The sequence below is a fragment of the Chiloscyllium punctatum genome, chromosome 3 (assembly GCF_047496795.1).
Source record: "Chiloscyllium punctatum isolate Juve2018m chromosome 3, sChiPun1.3, whole genome shotgun sequence".
NCBI classification, from domain to species: Eukaryota; Metazoa; Chordata; class Chondrichthyes; order Orectolobiformes; family Hemiscylliidae; genus Chiloscyllium; species Chiloscyllium punctatum.
Window position 1 is genome coordinate 130,457,395 of NC_092741.1, and position 21,820 is coordinate 130,479,214.

The following is a 21,820-nucleotide window of genomic DNA, read 5'->3' on the forward strand; positions in this document are numbered from 1 at the left end:
TGATATTAGGCATAAAATCATCCGCAGATGTAATCGCACAACAGGGTTTCTTTGTCATTTAATATCAGCCTTCCTTGTATTGTACTTTTTAAAAAATGTTTTAGCATTGTCTGTACAGTTGTAAGTATTTTTCCCACTGCATTCCAGGGCTGCCGGAACTAAAACATGCCATGTCACCACGTGTGAAGGCAACACGAGTAGCCATTAACACCATGAGAGGCCACCTAGATGCCGTATATGATGTAACTGTTGGATATGAGGGAACGGTAAATAACAATGGGTGCCGGGCAACAGCTCCATCTATGCCTGGTGAGTATTTCTGTGTTTTCTGAAGCATGTAATTTATGAGTTTGAATTCCTTGTCAAAATAACCAGAAAATCCAAAATGTTCTTGGCATACCGGTAGAATTGACACAATAAAATTGAGAGTACACACAGCACATTATATCTCACTGAATGAAAGATAAGACGTTTTTGACCTTGAATCTCACATGAAAGGACTCTCAGCTGAATTTGATCAGCAATTTAAATTTAAGGTGCTATTGTATGAATATGGCCAAGATGGTTCTAATGGGTGGTTCGTAGTCATCTTTTGAAGCAACACAATATTACACTGCATGGACCAGTGTACACAATCTCCTTTGAAAAATAATAATGCCTTACCTTCCACAATGTGATATGCATGTATTCTGAAAAGGTTAGACATCAGAACAAAGACTTCATTTCCATATAAATTGTCCATGAAAGTAATTGGTGGTGAAACCACTTTGATATGATTGAGGGTCTTGACAAGGTTGATGAGAAGAGTATGTTTCCTCTGAAAGAGAGAATCTAGAACAGGGAGGCAGTATCTAACAAGGGGGTTACCTTTTAAAACACAGATAAGGCAAAATGTTTCTCAGCAAGTTGAGAGTCTCGAAAGCTGTCTTTGAATAAAAATAAGATAGAAATAAATTAATTCTCCTTAAATAAGAGGAGAGCCTGTCAGTTAGGCCGGAAAGTGAATTTGAGGTTGGTTAGATCAGCCATGCTTCTCTTAAATGGGTCAGCAGGCTTGAAGTGAATGGCCTAGTCCTGCTCCTTGTTCATTTGTTCATATATCAAATGAATTATCAAAATTCACAGTTGATCCTGCATTAGTAATAATTATATTGTGGTGAAATTCTCAATTTGTATTCAAATTATGGTAGTCACTGTGAAAAGCCAGGTTTACAGTGTTTATTTTTGCTGAATAGGCATATTAAGTAATTTTCAGTAATTGTGCTCAAAATATTATTTTAACAAATCAGCAAATATTTTTGGCAGTTATCCTTGTAAAAACATTCAGAAGGATGATTTTGAAATTCTCCCCCCTCTAGTTAATGGATAAATTTTAGAGACCAATGCATAAGCATTAAGCATGAAGATAACAGTGAGAAGCCATTAGTTCATGTCAAATTCATTAAAGCGGGAAGTAGCTTTTCAGTAAGTGAGCACTTGTTAGATGACCTTGAATTAGTGGAGAAATTTTCTACTTTTTTCAAAACTGAGTAATGTAGTATATAGCGGCAGCTTGATTTTTTTTTCTCCTCCCTTTTAAAGATGTTCATTGGGGCATGGTTTCAAGTATCTCACACAAGTAATCACAAGTACTGTGTAAGCTTTGATTATAAATTTTTGCAGGCTGTTTGACAAGTGGTTTGATGCCATCCATACATACATAGGAGTTTTGCTTGCAGATCAAATATAAAATTCCTGGAAAATGTCTCTTCTCCTTCCATTATTCAGAAGTATTCAAGTGAGTTGAAGAGCACTTAGTCAATGAAGTAAAGTTGATTAACTGTGGTTGTTGGAAATCTAGAATATAAGCACTTATACTATTCAGACAGTTAATACTGACAAGGATCTTGAATGTTTTTAGGCCTAAGCAGTCATGGTCTTGATGTGTTTAGCTGCTTGGGATGGAGCTGGCAAGGTTTTTATGAAAGTCAGTATCAACTCAGTGCAAGAGAAAGTCTTGCATTTATGATGTCTCTTATGCCTTTCGAATATGACAAAACTTGTGGATGCTGGAAAATTCAGTCCCACAGAAGGGTCCTCCTGAGCTCATAACGTTAACTCTGTTTTTATAACCACAGGTGCTGTCAGACCTGCTGAGTTTCTCCAGCACTCTGTTTGTTCCAAAGCCTCTAACAGCCGGTTAAGTATTTCTGATTTTTAGTTGCTATTATAAGCAAGTGCCCCAAATCGATAATGGGATCATGAATAGATAATGATCATTTTCCGAAAATGTTGATGGAATGATCATAAATATTGACCAGTATATTGGAGAGGATGTACCTGTTTTTTTTAATGTTTCTTTTAAGTCAGTGCAATGTTCTAATGTAATGTCTCATCTGCAAGATGTCAGCATTACAATAGCCCCTCAGTACTGAATTGAAGTGTGAATTTATATTTTTGTGCTCAAGTTTTTGGAGTGCAAAATTATCTCGCAACCTTCTAACTCCACCTACTGACAATTGATAATATGTAAATCCAGTTGATTTAAGGTCATGAGCTTCTTTTATTTTGCATAATGTACAACAATAATGGCCTGTTTTATGGAATTCCATCAAAGGTACCATTTCAGGTTATTTTAATCCACTAGGTCATTTTATGGAGTAAAAAGAATAGAAAAGTCAATATCCTAGTTATTGTTTTGGAGTAAATATCAGTGAAACTTTTAATCAAAAAAAGGGTAAGGCCAGTTGTTCTCTGATTTATGACAAATTAACCAGGTTTTTTATTGTGAGCCGCACGTTTCCTGTGTTTTCAATAGCAAGCAGTAAATAATGGAGGCCACTTTCTATGTTGAGAAGAAATTTACCACCTGAATACTGATAGACCAAATCATGCTTCACTACCGACTAGGTAAGGTCCTTTATTTTCCAACTTCCTAAGAATGTAAGGTTTCCTTGGAGCTAGTTTGGATATTTGGATGCTCTTAAGGTCAAGAGTAAACACAACTAGCTCAACATTTTGTGTATAGAGAGAAAATAGATGACAAGAAAAATTAAATTCTTGAGAGTTTTGGCAGTGCTTTGGACAAATGCTTGTATATGTTTGTTGTGCTAAACCTTGAATAAGGTTACGTTCTTTTTGAATGTAATTTCTCTTCATGTTCTTGAGGATTTCACTTTTTTATGTGCACACAAATGAAATGTTTGCAAATGATGTATAAATAGCACTGACCCTTGCTTGCAAGTGTAGGGATTTTAGAAGGGCAAACACAATATCTGTACTTTTTGCTGAGACTTTTAGTACTTTTGAATCTATTTCTATCATTTGATACATGCAATCAATGTGTTAGAATTGTTGTTGTCGATTTCTGATCTGGGCAGGACATACATGGCAGACTTAAGCATTGGACATTATATTTTATTTTCCTTTTGTCTACTTTGGATGATCACATTTCTCTTGTACTTTCAAAGCTCTTATGAAAATAAAGCATGATTCTGTCACATCAAATATAGCATATTTCTTTAACTGCTTATAGATTCACAGGTGTGAGCATTGCTGTCTTGGCCAGTGTTTTATTGTCCATTCCTAATTGCTCTTGAGATGATGGTGAGCTGCCAGTTTTAAAGTAGCCGAGAGGCTTTTAAGACTGCTTCAGAGAGCTACTATGAGACAGCAGCTACACTACTCTCGCTCTGGAGCCAAATGTGAGCCAGATGATTGAGACAAGCAGAATACCTTTTCTAAAAGCCATTAAAGAGGCAGCAAATACATAACAAGATTTGTCTAGGCAACTATTGCTCTTTTGAAACATCTGAGCTCCAATTTGATTGACAGCTGTGATTCTTTTGCCCCTTGCTCAACTTGTGTTTGCACAGATTAAATGGTTTCAACTTGCATTCGGGCATCAAATATTGAAAGTTTAAAGGTCTAGATATTTAAAATCCTGCATGTAATTAGACTGCAGTGAATGGACTTTTGAAACAAAAAATCTTCATGGTTTTAACATACGGAGATTATGAACGTAAGGCATTTTCACACAGCCAATTGTCACTATGGGATTCATTACTATTGAGCAGTGTCATGTAGGTAAACAGACAAGAGCCATACCTTGGCATTAGGGTTGTGATGGACAATGGAGGTTGAAAGGAGTGGCATACCTTAGGACGACGACTTGGACTTGGCTTTCAAATATTACCTTGTGCAGACTTGGGATGACAGCACTTCTGTTGCACTGTGTTGAACAAGCATGAAGATGACACTAGGGTAGTTTGTGGGGCTGACCAGGTTAGAGTGCTGGTTGCCAACTTTTATAAAGCCATCATTAAAATCAGAATACCTACAGGGGTTGGTGATCCTAACCATCATATTTAAACGGCTCTCAATTTAACAACCCTCAATAAAAACCTGTCCACCCTTCCTTGCTGTCCCTCTATTATTTCCCTTGTTTCCTTCCTCCCTCCTTGTACCTTTGATAAAATGGTAAGTAAGTAAGTGAGCTACCAGGTGAAGTGCCTGTTGGATTTAGAGTCTGTAGGTACATTTCTGTATACTTGTACAATTCCATCCATTTGAAGTGACCAGAAACACTTGCATGTTGCCACAGATCATAAAAAAAGTGCTAAAATATTCTGACGTAGTGTAATGTATTTGCTCCTTTGTACCACAATGTATATTTAATTTCCTGTTGCTAAAGATTTTTGGACTTTTCTTTGTCTCCGCTCATTCTCATCCTTTGTTTCCAGAACATCACATTCAAGGTCAGTGTGCTGTTCTGCAGAACAAAGTCATAATCTTTCTTAATGATTGGTACACCAGCTCACTTTTGTAAGACCCTACTAAAGATTTTTTTCTAAAAAGCTAATTGCTGGAAATTTGAAATAAAAACAGTGTTGTGGAAACTGAGCAGGTTGGTAGCATCTGTTGAGCGAGAAACATTTAACATTTTACATCCAATATGACTGCTCTTTTGAGAGAGGATTTGACAGGGAGAAAGGCTTACTTTGCTAATATTACTGTACACCAAGTTGTTGTCCATGTTCCTGACTGTCTGGATTGGGGTCCTGGTTCTATTGCCACCATTATATAAGGTAGTTTGACCACTTCTGTTTATGCTGTGCATGTCATCACTGTTGTGATGGAAACCTTAACCTTGATTTTTTCAAGTGCTGCAATGTGCCTGAAATTGAGGTCACAATTAAAAACGATATTGGTCTAACGTAGTCTTGTAGATTGTAAAACTCCCACAACTATTGTTAAATCTTTTCATAGGAGGCAATGATGGTGTCCCTATCTCTGGGCCACAAAGATTGGAATTTGAATTCTGAAGCTGGCATTCTGGAATTTGAACTTGAGTCTCCACATCGAAGTCCCTGGTTACTTTCCCTGTAACATAACCATTATGTTACCAGACCCAATCTATGTAAGAGCAAGCAATCTTTGGAAATTCTGCAGTTACAATAGAGGAATAGCAGAAAGCAAGGGCTAAGGAGAGAAATCTGTTGCCCTCAAATTTTGTTTTTGTTTTAGGGTTGCTGCTCCTCTGAAAACTCTCCTCTTCAATTATACATTTTATATTTTCACCCCCTTTTCAAGGTTCACCAAGCACAAAAGCATCTGCTAAAGCAAGAGCACCTGTTATGGATTTCTGAAACTTAGTTTCTGTCCGCTCATGCTGCTAGACCTGCTGAGTTTTTTTTAGCACTTTATTGTTTTACTTCATATCTCCAGCATTCACAGTATTTTGCTTCTGCTGAGACTGATTATTGGTGTCTGGTTACAAATATTGTGCAGTAAATGCAGCAGTGATAAATTAATTTCAAGTGTAGCAATGATCTACTGCAGCGTTAGTTTGTGTGCATCCAATAGGTGATATTACCGTGACTATTAAACACCACTGATGCTAATTTTTCTGACTGCCTCATGAGTATATTCTGTCCATTGCATTACACAATAATAGTAAATTCATAAACTACAGATTCTGGAAATAAAAAAGAACTAGGTGAGAATCAGGTCAAGCAGCATCTCTGGAAAGAAAGTTGACATTTCTTTCATCATAACAATTTTTAGTTTCAGAAATATTGCTTTTGACATTGTTGAAATAATCCTAGATTGCAAGAAAACTTTTCTGGTTTTATCTTATATATGTGGATTACCCATCCTCTATAGACAAGGAAGACTGTCTCCATGCTGCAGTTTGTATTGTTTCATTCTTGAAAAGAAGACAGTCCCAGTCACTTGTTGGTGCTTTAGTTCTCTCCCCTCTGTTCAGACAGGAACAGTTATTGAGGCAATTCTGTGCCCACCAATCCTGCCATGTTGCTGATGGTTTGAGTCACTTAGCTGAAGGCAAGTGCGAATCCATCAAAGCAGAACCATTCCCTACTGCCAGCTGAAGAAGGGGTTGGAAGGAAGGAATTGTTGCTGAGGATATATAATCCTTTCATTGTACTGTGATTACCTTTTCCCAACCAGCTCAGGAAATCCGTTTGGGGGCCCACTCCGCAGTCTTTGCAATGCTCAGTCTCCCATGTCCAGTAGGACCAAAAGATAAGGGCGATGGAAGACCCTAGGATTGGCGTCCAGGGCTTGGTCACCATGTTGCATTTTTGCTTCCATTTGGGAACCTTCTTGAACACCACATCAATTCCAATCTAGCTTTCTCTCCTGTCTCTTTACATACTGCACAGTCCATGCAGTGTCTATCTGTAGTGGTTCCTGGGTGTTTTAATTTCACTTGCAGTCACTACCTTGGATGAGATCAGTAGTTTACCGAACATATTTATGCCCATGTTATAACAGTAATGCACTGGATTCTTGCTCATCTCAGCGTGAGCTACGCCCAACCAATCATTGAAGTCTAAAGTCAACTTTAGTTCAACCTGTGTGAGCTATGCTGTAGCAGCTTGATCTGTTCTCAACTTCTGATAAACTGTGCACTCTCCTTAAACCTTCTCTGCCTCATTGATTAGAACTTAGTAACATAGCATCCAAAACTGCTGGGTTTCGGCTGTACTGTCAGAAGTGAGAAGAGGTGAGATCTCTATTTGCCAGGTGCCCATTTTGACTAAATCCAAAATTCCAGGAATGATGTTATTTTAATGTTCAAATTTATTCCACTTTTTCAGCTAATGTTAGGGGGCAGGGCAAAAATCGTTAAACTCTTGAGCCAAGAGCATAATGTATTAAGAGACAGATAGCTACGTTATGCAGTTTGTATGCTTAAAATCAAACCTCACTACTTAGAGCATTGCAGACTCCAGGTATGATAGAAGGACGAATGGTCTAATCATTTCCCTTCTGGTGTGGGTTTATGTCACCTCTTGGAACCTTTAATATAGGCATGAGATCACCTATCTGTAGAAGTGTAGCAAAGACATTGCTTGCTAGCTGAAAATCAGGGGAGCATCCTCTTAATCTGATGATGGTCAAAGCTCTCAGAAGAAGAATGCTACTTGTGAATATTGGATCAGATATTCCATAACCTGAAGGGTATTGATTTCTGAAGGATTGACTCCTTCTACAGACCAGCTCTATTTCTCCTCCATTGTCTCTCCACCCACTTGTCTGATTTGTTCCAGCTTTTCTTGGGATTGGCCTCTCTCCTCTATCTCTGTCGCCCTCCCACAACTAAGTAAATGCTATGCTGTGTTTCACTAACAAGGTGGAATCCTTCCAGAATATTAAACATTTAGATAATATAAAGTTTTCTAGACCAATGGAGTGATTTGATTCGAGAAGGTCTATTGATCCTCATTATATAAGTCCACTCTAATTTTATCCATCATGTTCATAATTCATAAACTGTAGTTCACTGAATTGGTCTATTTTGTATTTATTCTGCAATATATGAAGCAATGCACTTTTCATTGTTGCAAGTCCCAGAAATTTATTTCATTGTCCTAGACAGTACAAGAGTGTGTGTCCCGATTCAATCAAACATTTGAAACAGATGCATTGTTAAATGGGCATATTTTCTATCATTGCATACAATGTTATTTCAGCTATTAGATCAGAATGCTGCGTACCAACAGGAGATTGAGTGCTCAACAATCTAAATTCAGAGTAGGTTCGCCCTCTGATTTGTCCCAGTGGTAAGCATGGAATTTGACAGGAATGAAAAACTTAACATATGAGGAATGTTTGAGGACTCTGGGTCTATGCTTGACAGAGTTTAGAAGGATGAGGGGAAATCTAATCGCAACGTATAGAATGGCTTGTACAGAGTGGATGTTGGGATGATGTTTCCGTCGACAGGAGAAACTAGGTCCGAGGATAGAGCCGAAGAGTAAAGAAAAGACCTTTTAGAATGGGATAAGGAGACATTTCTTCAGCCAGAGAGTGGCAAATCTGTGGAATTCACTGCCAGAAAAGGCTGTGGAGACCAGGTCATTGAGTATATTTAAGATGGAGATAGATAGATTCTTGATTGTCAAGGGAATCAAGGGTCACAAAGAGAAAGTCAGAGAATGGGGTTGAGAAACTTATCAACCATGATTGAATGGTGGAGCAGGCTCGATGGGGTGAATGGCTTAATTTCTGCCCCTTTGTCTTATGGTCTTATGATCTGTCACAATGTTGGCCTTTTTACAAGGTTACCATGCCCTTGAGTTCTTTTCCAGAGAGGGGGTAATTGGCCAGGCTCCAACTAGACTGGGTTTGAAAGGTTTATTGGGGCCCTTTTTGTTTACCCCTAACAGATAATGCCTTTGGCCTAAGCCTTTCATGTCTTAAAAAAAACCTGTTATAATCAAAGGGGTGTGGCCAGCTAGCTGTGTAGCTAGCCTTCATTTAGATCAGAATTTTTGATTCAGTTCAGCAGCAGTGTCTGTTAAGAAAGGCTGCTGATTCTCTCCCTCCTTCTGTCCTTCTGACTAGGTAACCCTGTAAGCCTGGTTTGTTTCATTATTACTCTTTGTGTTAAGGGATGTGTTTATTGGGACTGTTGCGAGTATCTTTGGAACAGCATCATTTAATCAGGATAGTCTGTCGAGTTTTGGATAGGATAAATTATCCGGTATTCTATTTTCTGTTCTTTGTGTTTCATTCCGTAATATTGTAAATAAATCATGTTTGTTTAAAACTTGACAGTCAAATCAGCTAATTCACGAGTATCCACTATATACTTACCTAAAACAAATAGCAAATTTACGGCCTGGGCTACTTGCTTAAAAATGTTTTAAGGGGTCGAGCCTGGTCTATAACAGGTCTAAGACAAAAGTTAGAAATTTAGGGGTTCTGGCATTTATTTTGACAAAATAAAATTCTCCAGATTTTTGTCAAAAATGCAAGCTTTATGTCCAAGTGAGTGCTAATTCTTCCATAAAATGCAATAGGATTTCCTTGTATGATAAGTCCTGGTAATCCTGCTGCTGACAGTGCTGCTGAAAAGAATGGAAATATCAATAATGCATAAACATATCTTATACCCCAATTTTTACATTATCACAGTCATCTTTCATTCCGTTAAGGGAAATTATTGCAGAGACTAAAGGTGAGCTGAGAGATGTTTTGTCAGAACTCATTTCACACTTTCATTCTTCCATAATTTAATACTAAAATAATTAGTACCATGCCTTTCCAAGAGATAAAACTGACATTTTAAATACAAACACCATTCTTTCACAAGCAATTCACCCAAGTATCTTTCAGACAGAGCAGCAGAGGTGAATGACCAGAGCGTACTGTAGATTTTATTTTAATTCACTCATGGGTGGTGGGCATCACTGGCTGGACAGCACTTATTGCCTGTTCGTAGTTGTCCTTTTCAAGGTGGTGGTGTACTGCCTTCTTGAACCCTCGTAGTCCATATGCTGTAGGTAGACCCACAATCCTTTTAGGTAGGGAATTTCAGGATTTTAACCCAGCAAAGAGAAGGATTGGTGATATATTCTCACGTCAAGAGGGTGAGTAGCTTGAAAGGGAACTTGCATGTGTGGTGTGTCCATGTATCTCCTGTCCTTGTCCTTTGAGATGGAGTGGTTGTGGGTTTGGATGGTAAGGATTTTTGCTAAATTTCAGCAGTGTGTCTTTTAAATTCAGCATGGTGGATGTGGTGTCGATCAAGTTGGCTGCTTCGTCCTGAATGATGTCAAGCTCCTTGAGCGCTTTTGGAGCTGCACCCATCCAGGCAAGTGGGGAATATTCCATCGCACCTCTGCTTTGTGCCTTGTAGTTGGTGGGACAGGCTTTGGGAAGTCAGGAGATGAGTTACTCACAATATTTCTAGTCTCTGACCATGCTTTTGTAGCCCTGTGTTTATGTGATGAATTCAGTTGAGTTTGTAGTCAGTGGTCACCCTCAATATATTGATTGTGATAGATTCAGTGATGGTACACCATTGATTGTGAAGGGCAGCGGTTACATTGTCTCTTATTGGAGATGATAATTGCCTGGCATTTGTGTGATGCAAATGTTACATGCTCTTGTCCGTCTAAGCCTGGATATTAGAGTCAAGAGTGTGGTGCTAGAAAGGCACAGCAGGTCAGGCAGCATCCAAAGAGCTGGAGAATCGATGATCCAGGCCAAAGCCCTTCATCAGGAATGAGGCTTTGAGTTGAGGGGGTGGTGAGATAAATGGGAGGGGACAGGGCTGGGGGGAAGGTAGCTGAGAGTGCGATAGGTAGATGGAGTTTGGAGTAATGGTGATAGGTTGGAGAGGAGGGTGGAGCGTTTAGGTGGGAAGGAAAATGGCCAGGAAGGACAGATCATGAGAGCGGTGCTGAGTTGGAAGGTTAAAGGGGGGGGGGTGTGGAAAGTGAGGAAACTGGTGAAATCTACATTAATGCCATGTGGTTGGAGGGTCCTAAGGCAGAAGATCACGCATTCTTCCTCCAGATGCCAGGTAGTTAGGGAATCATGATGAAGGAGACCCAGGACCTGCATGTCCTTGGTGGAGTGGGAGGGGGAGTTGAAGTGTTCAGCTGCAGGGCAGTGGGGTTGGTTGGTGCAGGTGTCCTGAGATGTTCTGTGAAGCACTCTGCGAGTAGGCGTCCTGTATCCCCAATGTAGAGGAGAGGAAGAAACTGAGAACTTGGAGGCCCTCATCATGGCGAATGGAGGGACTGGATGTCTGTGGTGAAGATGAGGCATTAGGGACCAGGGAAACAAAAGTCTTTGGGGAGGTGGAGGGTATGGGTGGTGTCCCGAACGTATGTGGGGTGTTCCTGGATTGGAGGATAGGACAGTATCAAGGGACGTGGAGATGAGTTCGGTGGGGCAGGAGCAGGCTGAGACAATGCATTGGCTAGGGCAGTCAGGTTCGTGAATCTTTGGTAGAATTGGGGCGGGGTTCCCGAATTATGAGGTTGGAAGCTGTGGATGAGCGATCCCCTGAAGTTGTTTACAGTCTGGGAGATGATGTTTTGGTGGGAGGTGAGGTCACGGTCAAGGGGGCAGTAGGAGGAGGTGTCTTCGAGTTGGTGCCTGGCTTCAGCGATGTAGTGGCCAGTGTGCCAAACTACCACTGTAACCCCACCCCAGCTTTGTCTGTTGGTCTGATGGATAGTGTCCACATGATATTGCATTTGAACATAGACTGCTTCAGTATCTGAGGAGTTGCAAATGGTACTGAACATTGTATAGTCATCAGCGAGCATCTCCACTTTTGATCTAATGGTGGAGAAAAGGTCATTGATGAAGCAGCTAAAGGTGATTGGCCATAAAAGGCTACCATCAGAGTAGTGTAGCAATGTCATGACTGACCTCCAAAACTACAACCCTCTTCTTTTGTGCCAGGTATGACTCCAACCAGTGGAGCATCCTCCCTCCCCCACCCCATTTCCATTGATTCAAGTATTGCTCAGGCTCCTTGATGCCACACTCAATCGAATGCGGCATTGATGTCAAGGGCTGTGACTCTCATCCTGTCTACGTCAATCCGGACAGTTTGTTCTAACTATTGACCAGGACAAAAATTCCACAGTTTGTGACAGTGAGCTCAGGACCCTCTTTCTCTCGGGTGCTGGTGTTTTGCATTTCTGAACCACCTGTTCCAGGCCATACTTAGAGCTAATCAGAAGTTTTTTGATAAAGTCAGTGAATAGACTGTTTATTCATTCTAAAATTTGCTAGCTTGAAGGAAAGACTGAGTTTTTAATGAGATGGGGATTTCAATTGGGACGTACAGCGTAGCTGCTCTGAGTGCTCAAGAGTTTCTTGATTCCTTTCCAGATAGTTCTGGATCTTAAAAAAGTGCAGGTTATATTGGAAAGAGTAGCGAGCAGTGAGGCTGTCTTGCTTGTTAAGAATGTCTTTTTTTTTCTTATGTACCACATCATAAAATGGTTGAATTCTACTGAAAAGGAGTAATGTAACAAAATTACTGATGATTTTGATCAGGGTTACTTTAATGAAATGTGACACAGGCTCATTGTTCAGATTTTGATCCATAAACAATGGGTGGTCTTCAAAACTTTTCTTTTAAACTTAACACCGAACCAGAATGGGCCTCGAGAGGATAAGAGCTTCACACAGCAAACCAGACAAACTGGGTCAGAAAAGAGGTGAAAGATAACATAAAATGAAGCATGAGCTCCAAATAATGCAAAAAAAAAGCATGGAAACAGAGAGCTACAAAGAACAGCAATTGGACAATAAGATATATTAAATGCTACAAGAAACTATACTGAAAAGAGGTCAAAATTAGCACAAGGGTTCACTGTTTCGTATAAAAAGAAAAGGAATGGTTGAAAATAATTTGAAAATAAATACCTATTATATGCAAGTGGAAGATTTGTTGAATGATTACTTTGTTTCTAGCTCCATGCTGTGGGAAGAAGGTAATATACATGATTTTGCAATGAAAGGAATAATAAGCAAAGGACCAGATCTCACTAAATTTAAAAGTAAGCAAGAAAAAATATTATAGCACTAAAAATGTCCAAATTCCTGTTGAGTTAGATGGTTTCTACTCAGTGGTTCAAAACAAAATAGATAAGGAAATTGCAGGTAGTTTATCCATATTTGGGAATCATCCCTGTTTAATCGAAAACTTGCAAACGTAACTCAATTAAGAGAGAGGTGCATATGACGGAGATGCAGAGCAAAGCCAGGAAACCATACGACTATTAGTCTGACATCTATGATGAGGAACATAGTCACTTTACCATCAATTATAGATTTAACTGAGTGCTTTAGGTGATTTTTTTTAGGAAAGTAACCAGAGTTGTAGATAAGCATGTGTATAGATACAGTTAATATGGGTTTCCACAAGTTATGTGGTGAAATTTCGATTTCTGAGATTTGAATTGAAGACAAATTAGCGATCTAAGGGAGGTTTCTTCTAATTTTGGAAGAAATTTGTTTCAACAGTGGAAAGAAGCTTTATTTCAATGGTGAGAAAACATAAGACAAGTGGCACAACCTTAAAATAAAGCCATGCCCTTCAGGGGAGAATTTGTGAAATTTTTTGTCATAAATGGTGCAGTGGAAATATGGAACACATTTTAAAATAAAAACTGTAACCCAATTAGCAATTTTATATCAAAATTTAAATTCCATATAAATCAAATTTTGTTGGCAAAGTGCATTAGGGACGAATATAGATCATTCATGGTCCTGGTGAATAGCAGAGAGGACTGTTCATGATTTGATAACTTCACTGGAGTTCTTGACAGTTAGTCTTAAAAAAGTAATAGTACTGCTGTAGGAAATATCTTTTGACTGTGTTTCCCACTTCGCATTGAAACTACTAAACTCAGTATCTCATATCACAAATTAATGCATGAGCATGTTATACTGATTTCAAATGTATCTGAAGTACAACTTTAACATTTAATTTTTTAAAATCTAATTTCTGCAGATGTCTATTCAGGAAGGCTTATTATTTGACTCTCATACTTAGTGTTCAAGCTGTATAACATTTGTAACATGCGTGTTTGAGAATAATGATCGACAGGCTTCTGAAAAATGAAAGAACATTTGAAAGAATGTTTGGGTGATGTGTCTACACAATATTGTTGACCTTGACATGCAGAGCTGGTTTTAATTATCTGTTACTATTTTTAAAAGTCAAATTTAAAATTGGAGTTTCAGATTATGTCTCTTTAGTGAGTAAAGTCATTGACCATTTTGAGAAAATATGATTACCCTTTGGGTCAACATATCATGGGAAAGCATTTAAAAATAAAGAAATAAAATACTGCAGCAAAAAAATTTGTGTTTTGTTTGAGTGCCAGCAATAGTGCAGCTCTCAAGTATGGTAACCAATAGTAATTATCACTTATTGGTCTCCACCATAAATCTAGTGAAATGTAATTTGAGGAAAGAATATTGAAACACTGATACCTTATGACTTCATTGCTTGGTAAGAAAGTCTAGCATAATTCATTTATTCCTGCACATCTCAAGATTTATGATCTCTGCCATTTGTATAACTTAGTTACTGAGTATCATTTTGTTTGACAAACTGAGGTCAAGATATGTTTTTCTATTTTGCTGTTTGTTCCCATATTTCACCAAAAATGCCTCTTTAGTTATTAACTCCTCAAAGCAACTGTAGAAGTCTGCCTTTTTCCATTGAGGTGATTCTGATCATTCCTGCTCAAGGGTCACATTAATGCCAGCAACTTATTTTTCAAAAGCTATGCATTTCCTCCATCTGTTTTAAATTCTAAAGGATGTCACTGCTTGGGAACTTCTGTATTTTCTCCCCTTAATTAATTATCCAGCTTCAACATCAAGCAACCCCAAGCACAGCATAATTAGCCATTAAATTACATCAATCTCCAAATTGCGATTTCTTTAACATTTGTGCAATTTGTTAATTTCTCCTGCAACCGCTCCTTTGGCTGAGATTATCACTTATTGTCACTTCAAACTGATTGAGATTTCCTAAATTCAAAAGCTCAGCTTTGAAAGGATAGATTTACTTGGCTAACGTCTACTGGTTTTGAATTTGTTGCAGAAAATCTATTGCCTAACCTGCTAGAACACCTAGTCCCTTACATTTCTCCTTTCTGTCATCTACTGAGGAGCCAAAATTGTGCCAGGACATGTTTCAGGAGGCAATAATCATTTTTGAACAGCTCATCCAAGTGACTACTTTCTTATGTGAGATAAAATGGAATTAGGAAGCAAAATGTCACAGCTGTCCTTGCTAGTTGTCTGCAACTAATCAGTGAGTGGATGATGATCAGGAATCCTGACATTTCTTTGCCTATATCTGTCATGCTGAGGACAACTTTAGTGCCTTACTCATGTCCCTGCTCCAACCTAATTACTGACCTGGGATTAAATCTGAGGCTTTCTTGATTTGTTACTACAGTGGGTGCTACATTTACAACACTATTGAAAATTAGTATATTTTCATAAAGATTTGTCAAATTAATGTTTGAAGATTAAGAACATAGTGGCCAAAAGACGCTAATCTATTTACTGTGCTCTTAATGTGGGAAAGAAGAAATGTCGTGACTCCTACATCTACTGATTATATGTATCGAGACTTCCTTTCTTTAATGGTTTGATGATTTAAGGCTTTATTTGATAAAGGTATTTGGCTGTTGTTTTATTAACAGCTTATGTGAAAGCAATTTTTGAACTGCATGCTTTGCTTGATTATCCATTCTTCCTGAATTGCAGACACAATTTCATAATGAGAGACAATCTCAAAACATCCTGTTGTTCTTTAGGAGGTAGAACCTTCTAACTTGCTAAAAGTTCAAATATTTGATTACAAAGTATGAAAAGAATGTTTGTTTATCAGGAGATTTCTAATATTGCCTGAAAAACTTAACATCTCTCATTGTCAGTGCGAGTGCTGATTCCAGTGAGATGTAGGATTTGGAGTTTTGGTATAACTCTCATTCAACCAGAATCATTCTGATTGAAGAGTTAGGACTGGGGTAGAAAACTAATGTTTTTGTACAACCAACTGACGAAGAATTGTCCAATTACAAATAGAGGCTACACACTGATCTTGTGAAATTACTGAACACTGATTTATTTCTCACGATGTTGTGGGAAGAGAAATTGACTGGACTGATACAAAACAGACACTTTGCACAGTTAAATCAAGGATTCTCCTCCCCGAGCAGTAGGTACGGTCAGTTTTATAGAGTTACAGCAGTGCACCATTAATTACAAGACAATGCCGTTTCAATTGCAGTTAATAGAAAACAGTTACTTGTCCGGCAGTATCTGTCAGTTAACAATTGTAACAGGAGGTTTAGCTAATCTGCAAAAACTGGTGCTAATGGCTAGTATCCTGGCTTCAATAGGTCCCTAGGGTCGAGTTCTTGATAGGGTAAGGTGGAATAGTCCATCTTCCACAGTTGCACCAGCACCATTCCCCCCCACTTCCTCAGCTACATTAATGACTGTATCGGTGCCACCTTGTCCTCCCACGAGGAGGTTGAACAGTTCATCAACTTCACCAACATATTCCACCTTGACCTTAAGTACACCTGAATCATCTCAGACACTTCACTCCCCTTTCTGGATCTCTCCACCTCCATCAACAGTGACCAACTCAACACTGACATCTTCTACAAACCCGCTGACCCCCACAGCTACCTGGACTACACCACTTCCCACCCTGCCTCCTGTAAAAACGCTTTCCCTTATTCCCAATGCCTCCGCTGCATCTGCTCCCAGGAGGGCAAATTCCACCACACAACACACCAAATAGCCGCCTCCTTTAAAGACTGCAATTTCACCTCCCACGTGGTCAATAATGCCCACCAGTGCATCTCATCTACTTCCTGCACGTCCGCCCTTGAACCCCACCCCTCCAACTGCAACAAGGACACATCCCCCGTTCATCACCTTCTACCTCACCAACCTCCGTATACATCGCATCATCCTCTGCCACTTATAAACTGACCTCACCACCGAAGATATATTTCTCTCCTCATCCCTATCCGTTTTCTGTGAAGACCATTTCCTCCTGGACTACCTTGTCAGGTCTACGCACCCCCCTCCCCTGCGCCCCCAACCAATCCACCCACCCCACTCGCTGCCTTCCCCTGCCACCGCAGGAAATGCAAGACCTTTGCCCACACCCTCTTTCTTCTTCTCCCCCCCCCCCCCCCCCCCCCTTACCTTTGTCCAAGGCCCCAAAAGAGCCTTCCACATCCATCAGAGTTTTACGTGGACTTCCATACATCATTTACTGTATCCGTTGCTCCCGATGCAGTCTCCTCTACACTGGGGAGACAGGGCGCCTACTCACAGAGCGCTTCAGAGAATATCACCAGGATACCCGCACCAACCTCAACCCCACCACCCTGGGGCTAAACACTTCAACTCTCCCTCCCTCTCTTCCAAGCACATGCAAGTCCTGGGCTGCCTCCATTGCAACTCCCTAACCACCCGACGTCTGGAGGAAGAACATCTCATCTTCTGCCTCGGGACCTTCTAACCCCACGACATCAATGTGGAATTCACCAGTTTCCTCATTTTCCCTCCCCCACCTTATCCCAGTTCCAGTCTTCCAACTTGGCCTGACCTGTCCCACCTGTCCATCTTCCTTCCCACATATCCGCTCCACCCTCCTCTCCAACCTATCACGATTACCCCCACCTCCATCTACCTCTCACATTCTCAACTACCTTCCCCCAGCTTCACCCCCCCCCCCTCCCATTTATCTCTCCACCCTCTTCGGCTCTCAGCTTTATTCCTGATGAAGGGCTTTTGCCTGAAATGTCAATTCTCCTGCACTTTCGATGCTGCCTGACCTGCTGTACTTTTCCGACACCGCACATTTGACTCTCATCTCCAGCACCTGCAGTCCTTAACTTTTGCTGAGTGTTCATTCATGTCAGGTATCTTGGTGCCACCAGGTCCACATGGGCTTTGTGGGGATTGAGTACCTGGGGAGACAGGGCTTCAGGAGCAGTGAAACTGTTGTGAGGTAAGAAAACCAGTTAGTAGATCGTCTAGGTAATGTACCCCTTCAGTTGGGAAACTGCTTAGGTAATGCGTCGTTTCACTGTTAGTTCCTGAGCTGATTGTGATCAAGTTGAGGTGCCAGTGGCATTATGGGTGGGCTCTCTTTGACTAAAAACAGACATGGTTTCTGTGAGCAAGTGGTGGGCAGGCAAAGTGATTTGCTTTTCTCCCACACCAATGCATTTGTCTGTTAATTTGGAGAACATTTTTACTTATTCATATTCATATGGAATGATACGGTGTCATAATCTTTGGAGTGATGACCGAAACAGACAGAATAGATTCCCTACAGTACGGAAACAGGCACTACAGTCCAACAAGTCCACACCGACTCTCCGAAGATTAACTAACCCAGACCCGTTCCCCTACCCAATATTTACCCCGACTAATGCACCTAACACTATGTGAATTTTAGCATGGCCAATTCAACTGACATGCACGTCTTTGGATTGTGGGAGGAAATCGGAGCACCTGAAGGACACCCATGCAGACAGTGGGAAAATGTGCAAACTCCACATAGACATTTGCCCGAGGCAGGAATCGAACCCAGTTCCCTGATGCTATGAGGCAACAGTGCTAACCACTGAGCTACCGTACCGCCCAATGCAGTTCAGATGGTAGTTGGGGCAGTCGCATCTTCCTCCTGTAGAATGTGAGAGTTCAGAGAGACTTCCATCGTCCCTGATGACGACAGCTGCAGGAAGTGCACCTAGCTGCAGCTCCTGCGAAACTGTCATAGAATTCCTACAGTGTGGAAACCGGCCATTTGGCCCAACAACTCCACATCAACCCTCTGAAGTATAACCCACCCGGACCCATTCCCCTCCCCTATTATCCCATATTTTCCCCCTGACCAATACACCTAATTTACATATCCCTGAACATTATGGGCAATTTAGTGTGGCCAGATCACCTAACCTGCATATCTTTGGATTGTGGGAGGAAACCATAGCACCTGGAGGAAATCTACACTGACACAGGATGTATGTGCAAACTCCAAGCAGAGAATCACCCAAGGCTGGAGTTCAACCGGGTCCCTTGCACTGTGAGGCAGCAGTGCTAACCACTGAACCACCGCGCGGCCATATATTCATATGGAGTCAAGTATTTTGAAAGTATGTAAGGAATCTCACTCCAAGCCGAAGTTATTAAGAACATGTGGAGTTCCTTAAGGTTGTCCTGGCTGAGTCATTAAGGATGTTCAAGGCTGAGATAGATTTTTAATCGGTAAGGGAATCAAGAGTGATGCGCATCAGGCAGGAGGGTGGAGTTGAGGTTTAGGCGATCATCTAGGATTTCATTTAAATGGTTGAACTGACTCAAAGGGCTGAATGGCCTACTTCTGCTCATACATCTTATGGTTTAATGCTAGGGCTGAGGAATCCAGAATTGAGATTTTGGTAAAGGAATTGAAGGATCACTTGGTCAAAAGCTATTGGTAGGCTCCCCCATAGAAAATGTTTAATTTGGAATACTGCAGTGCTGAAATGAGAGTGAATTCTGGAGACCTGTGATACACCTTTTCAGTTGGTACCAGGAAAAATTAATCAAATTTGAAGACTTTGTAAGATAAGGGAACTCTTTGTGGATAGTAGGTGTAATTGAAAATTGAGTTGATAACATATCTTTGTAAGCTGTCATATTAATAGTGCATGCGTTGTTTAATTCTTCTTGATATACAACAAAATTTGATTTTGTTAAAATGATAAAATTTTATGGCATAGTACTGTTATTTAATTACTGGGTTAAGTTCTTCTTTAAATGCTAACAATCCCTGATTATTTATAAGTAGTTGTAACGTCTATTCTTCGCAAAATCTACATTTTAAAAAAGTGTCTTCAGATGAGTCTAAATGTTTTTCCAAGAAAGAATGGGAAGAACCAAAGGTCAAATAAATATTGAAGACAGCATGAAAAATTAACAAAGCTGTTCTGGCTCAAGTAGTTCAAGAGTCTAATGGAAGATGGTTTACGAAGAAAGAGATGGGGTACAAAAGGCCTCAAACATCCTTCCTAATTGCCTTATCCTTGCCAACCTTGGGGTTGGCAAGTGCCAACCCCAAGGACCAACATCCCTCCGTATATGTCGTGTGAAGAAGTAGTCTCTCAGAACTTCAAGGACCACTATAAATCAAATACTGATAGTCTAACTTAGAGATTCTGAAGAGGTTACCAACAATGTGTTTTGTTAAAATTATTGCCCTTTTCAGCTTCATAATTAATTTTTTAAGCAACCATTTGACTTGTTTATTTTTTTTCGATATTTAAAGTTTAGTAGTTGATGTGGGCATTGCATCCTGTTCTGGAACTTAAGTATTGGAGAAATATTCTGTCTAAGATTTCAGCAATATGTTAATACTGGGATATTTGTATTTTGTGTATGTTAGAGGCATTGACGTATGGTCCAACTTCAGTTTCTTTGGAATAGCTTAAAGCTGTGATTCTTCATTTTCAGCATGAGAGAATAATATTAGAGTAAAGCCCAAAGGCTTAACTCTTAGTGTGGTGTAATCTGTGTTCATTTACTGTGTATGGTTATATTTTGTGACTCCCTGAGTAGTATGACCAAAATTCATTTCTCAATTCTGCTACCTTGGGAAAGTGGTGAGAAGTAATCTCTCTCGTGTCAGAATTTGATATATGTTGCAGCTGTACAGGACATTGATTGGGCCATTTTCAGAATATTGTGTGCAGTTCTGGTCACCTTCCTATCGGAAGGATGTTGTGAAACTTGAAAGGGTTCAGAAAAGATTTACAAGGATATTGTCAGGATTGGAGGGTGTGAGGCTATAGGGGGAGGTATTGCAAAGGCTAGGGGTGTTTTCCCTGGAGCATTGGAGGCTGAGGGATGATCTTATAGAGGTTTATAAAATCATGTGGGGCATGGATAGGATAAATAGACAAGTTCTAGAGTCCAGAACTAGAGGGCATAGGTTGAGGGTGAAAGTCATCTCTATGACTCTACTCACAGGTAACGTGACTTTCCATCTTTAGCAGACTCATTAAGCAGGCATGGAATAATATCAGCCTGACTCTTAGGACCAAAATATTGGTTGAAACCTGTGTTTCAACTCCTTGATATATAGCTGTGAATGTCTGGATGTAAGTTTGCTCTTCAGACGTTTTGTCACTAAAGTAGGTAACATCATCAAAGAGCCTCCAGTGAAGCACTAGTGTAATGCTCTCCTTTGTATTTGTGTTTAGGTTTCCTTGGGTTGATGACGTCATTTCCTGTTCTTTTTCTCAGAGGGTGGTAGATGGGGTCCACATCAATGTGTTTGTTGGTAATGTTGGAATGCCATGCTTCTCTGAATTCGCATGCGAGTCTCTGTTTGGCTTGATCCAGGATGGATATGTTGTCCCTGTCAAAGTGGTGTAAGGATTCTAGTGATAGTGGGTCATGACCGTTTGTGGCTAGTTGACTTTCATTTATCCTGGTGGCTAGTTTTCTGTCTGTCCAATGTAGTCTTTGTTACAGTCCTTGCAAGGTATTTTGTAAATGACATTCATTTTGCTTGTTGTCTGATAGGTTCTTTTAAGTTCATTAGTTGCTGTTTTAGTATATGAACTACAAATCTTCTCAAAACTCACTAATGTAACTGTGAAATACGAAATATTTCTAATTATCAAGAAATGAAGCTCACTGTTGGTAGCACATTATGGGCATCTTATGGAAGGTCAAAATTGCAGTTAAAGCTGTTCTCACCAAGGCAAACTTTGCAAATATGTTGTCACTTCTCAAACAGAGACAATTTAGTTGGCTCAGGCATACTCACAGGCTGGAAGACTGTGTCAAATGATGAGGTAACTGGTACCCAAGTGACCAAAACTCTATGCAAAACTCTGCTTCAAGCATGCTTGCAAGCATAATATCAAGATTCCAGACATTTTCATCCATCAGGGCGACACCAACCTGAAGGTTGAAGAAAATGGTAACATAGTTCATAAATGCCGTT

At 40.0% G+C, this 21,820-nt stretch overlaps 1 protein-coding gene across 3 annotated transcripts in view; it reads left to right on the plus strand.

The window, feature by feature from the left end:
• agpat5 (1-acylglycerol-3-phosphate O-acyltransferase 5 (lysophosphatidic acid acyltransferase, epsilon)) overlaps positions 1 to 21,820 on the plus strand; it is a 103,582-nt gene that overhangs the window by 54,979 nt on the left and 26,783 nt on the right. For all 3 annotated transcript variants that reach the window (XM_072560627.1, XM_072560635.1, XM_072560645.1), the window contains one exon: positions 148 to 309. In XM_072560627.1, coding sequence (XP_072416728.1) covers positions 148 to 309 — 162 coding nt within the window. The remainder of the gene's footprint in view (positions 1 to 147; positions 310 to 21,820) is intronic.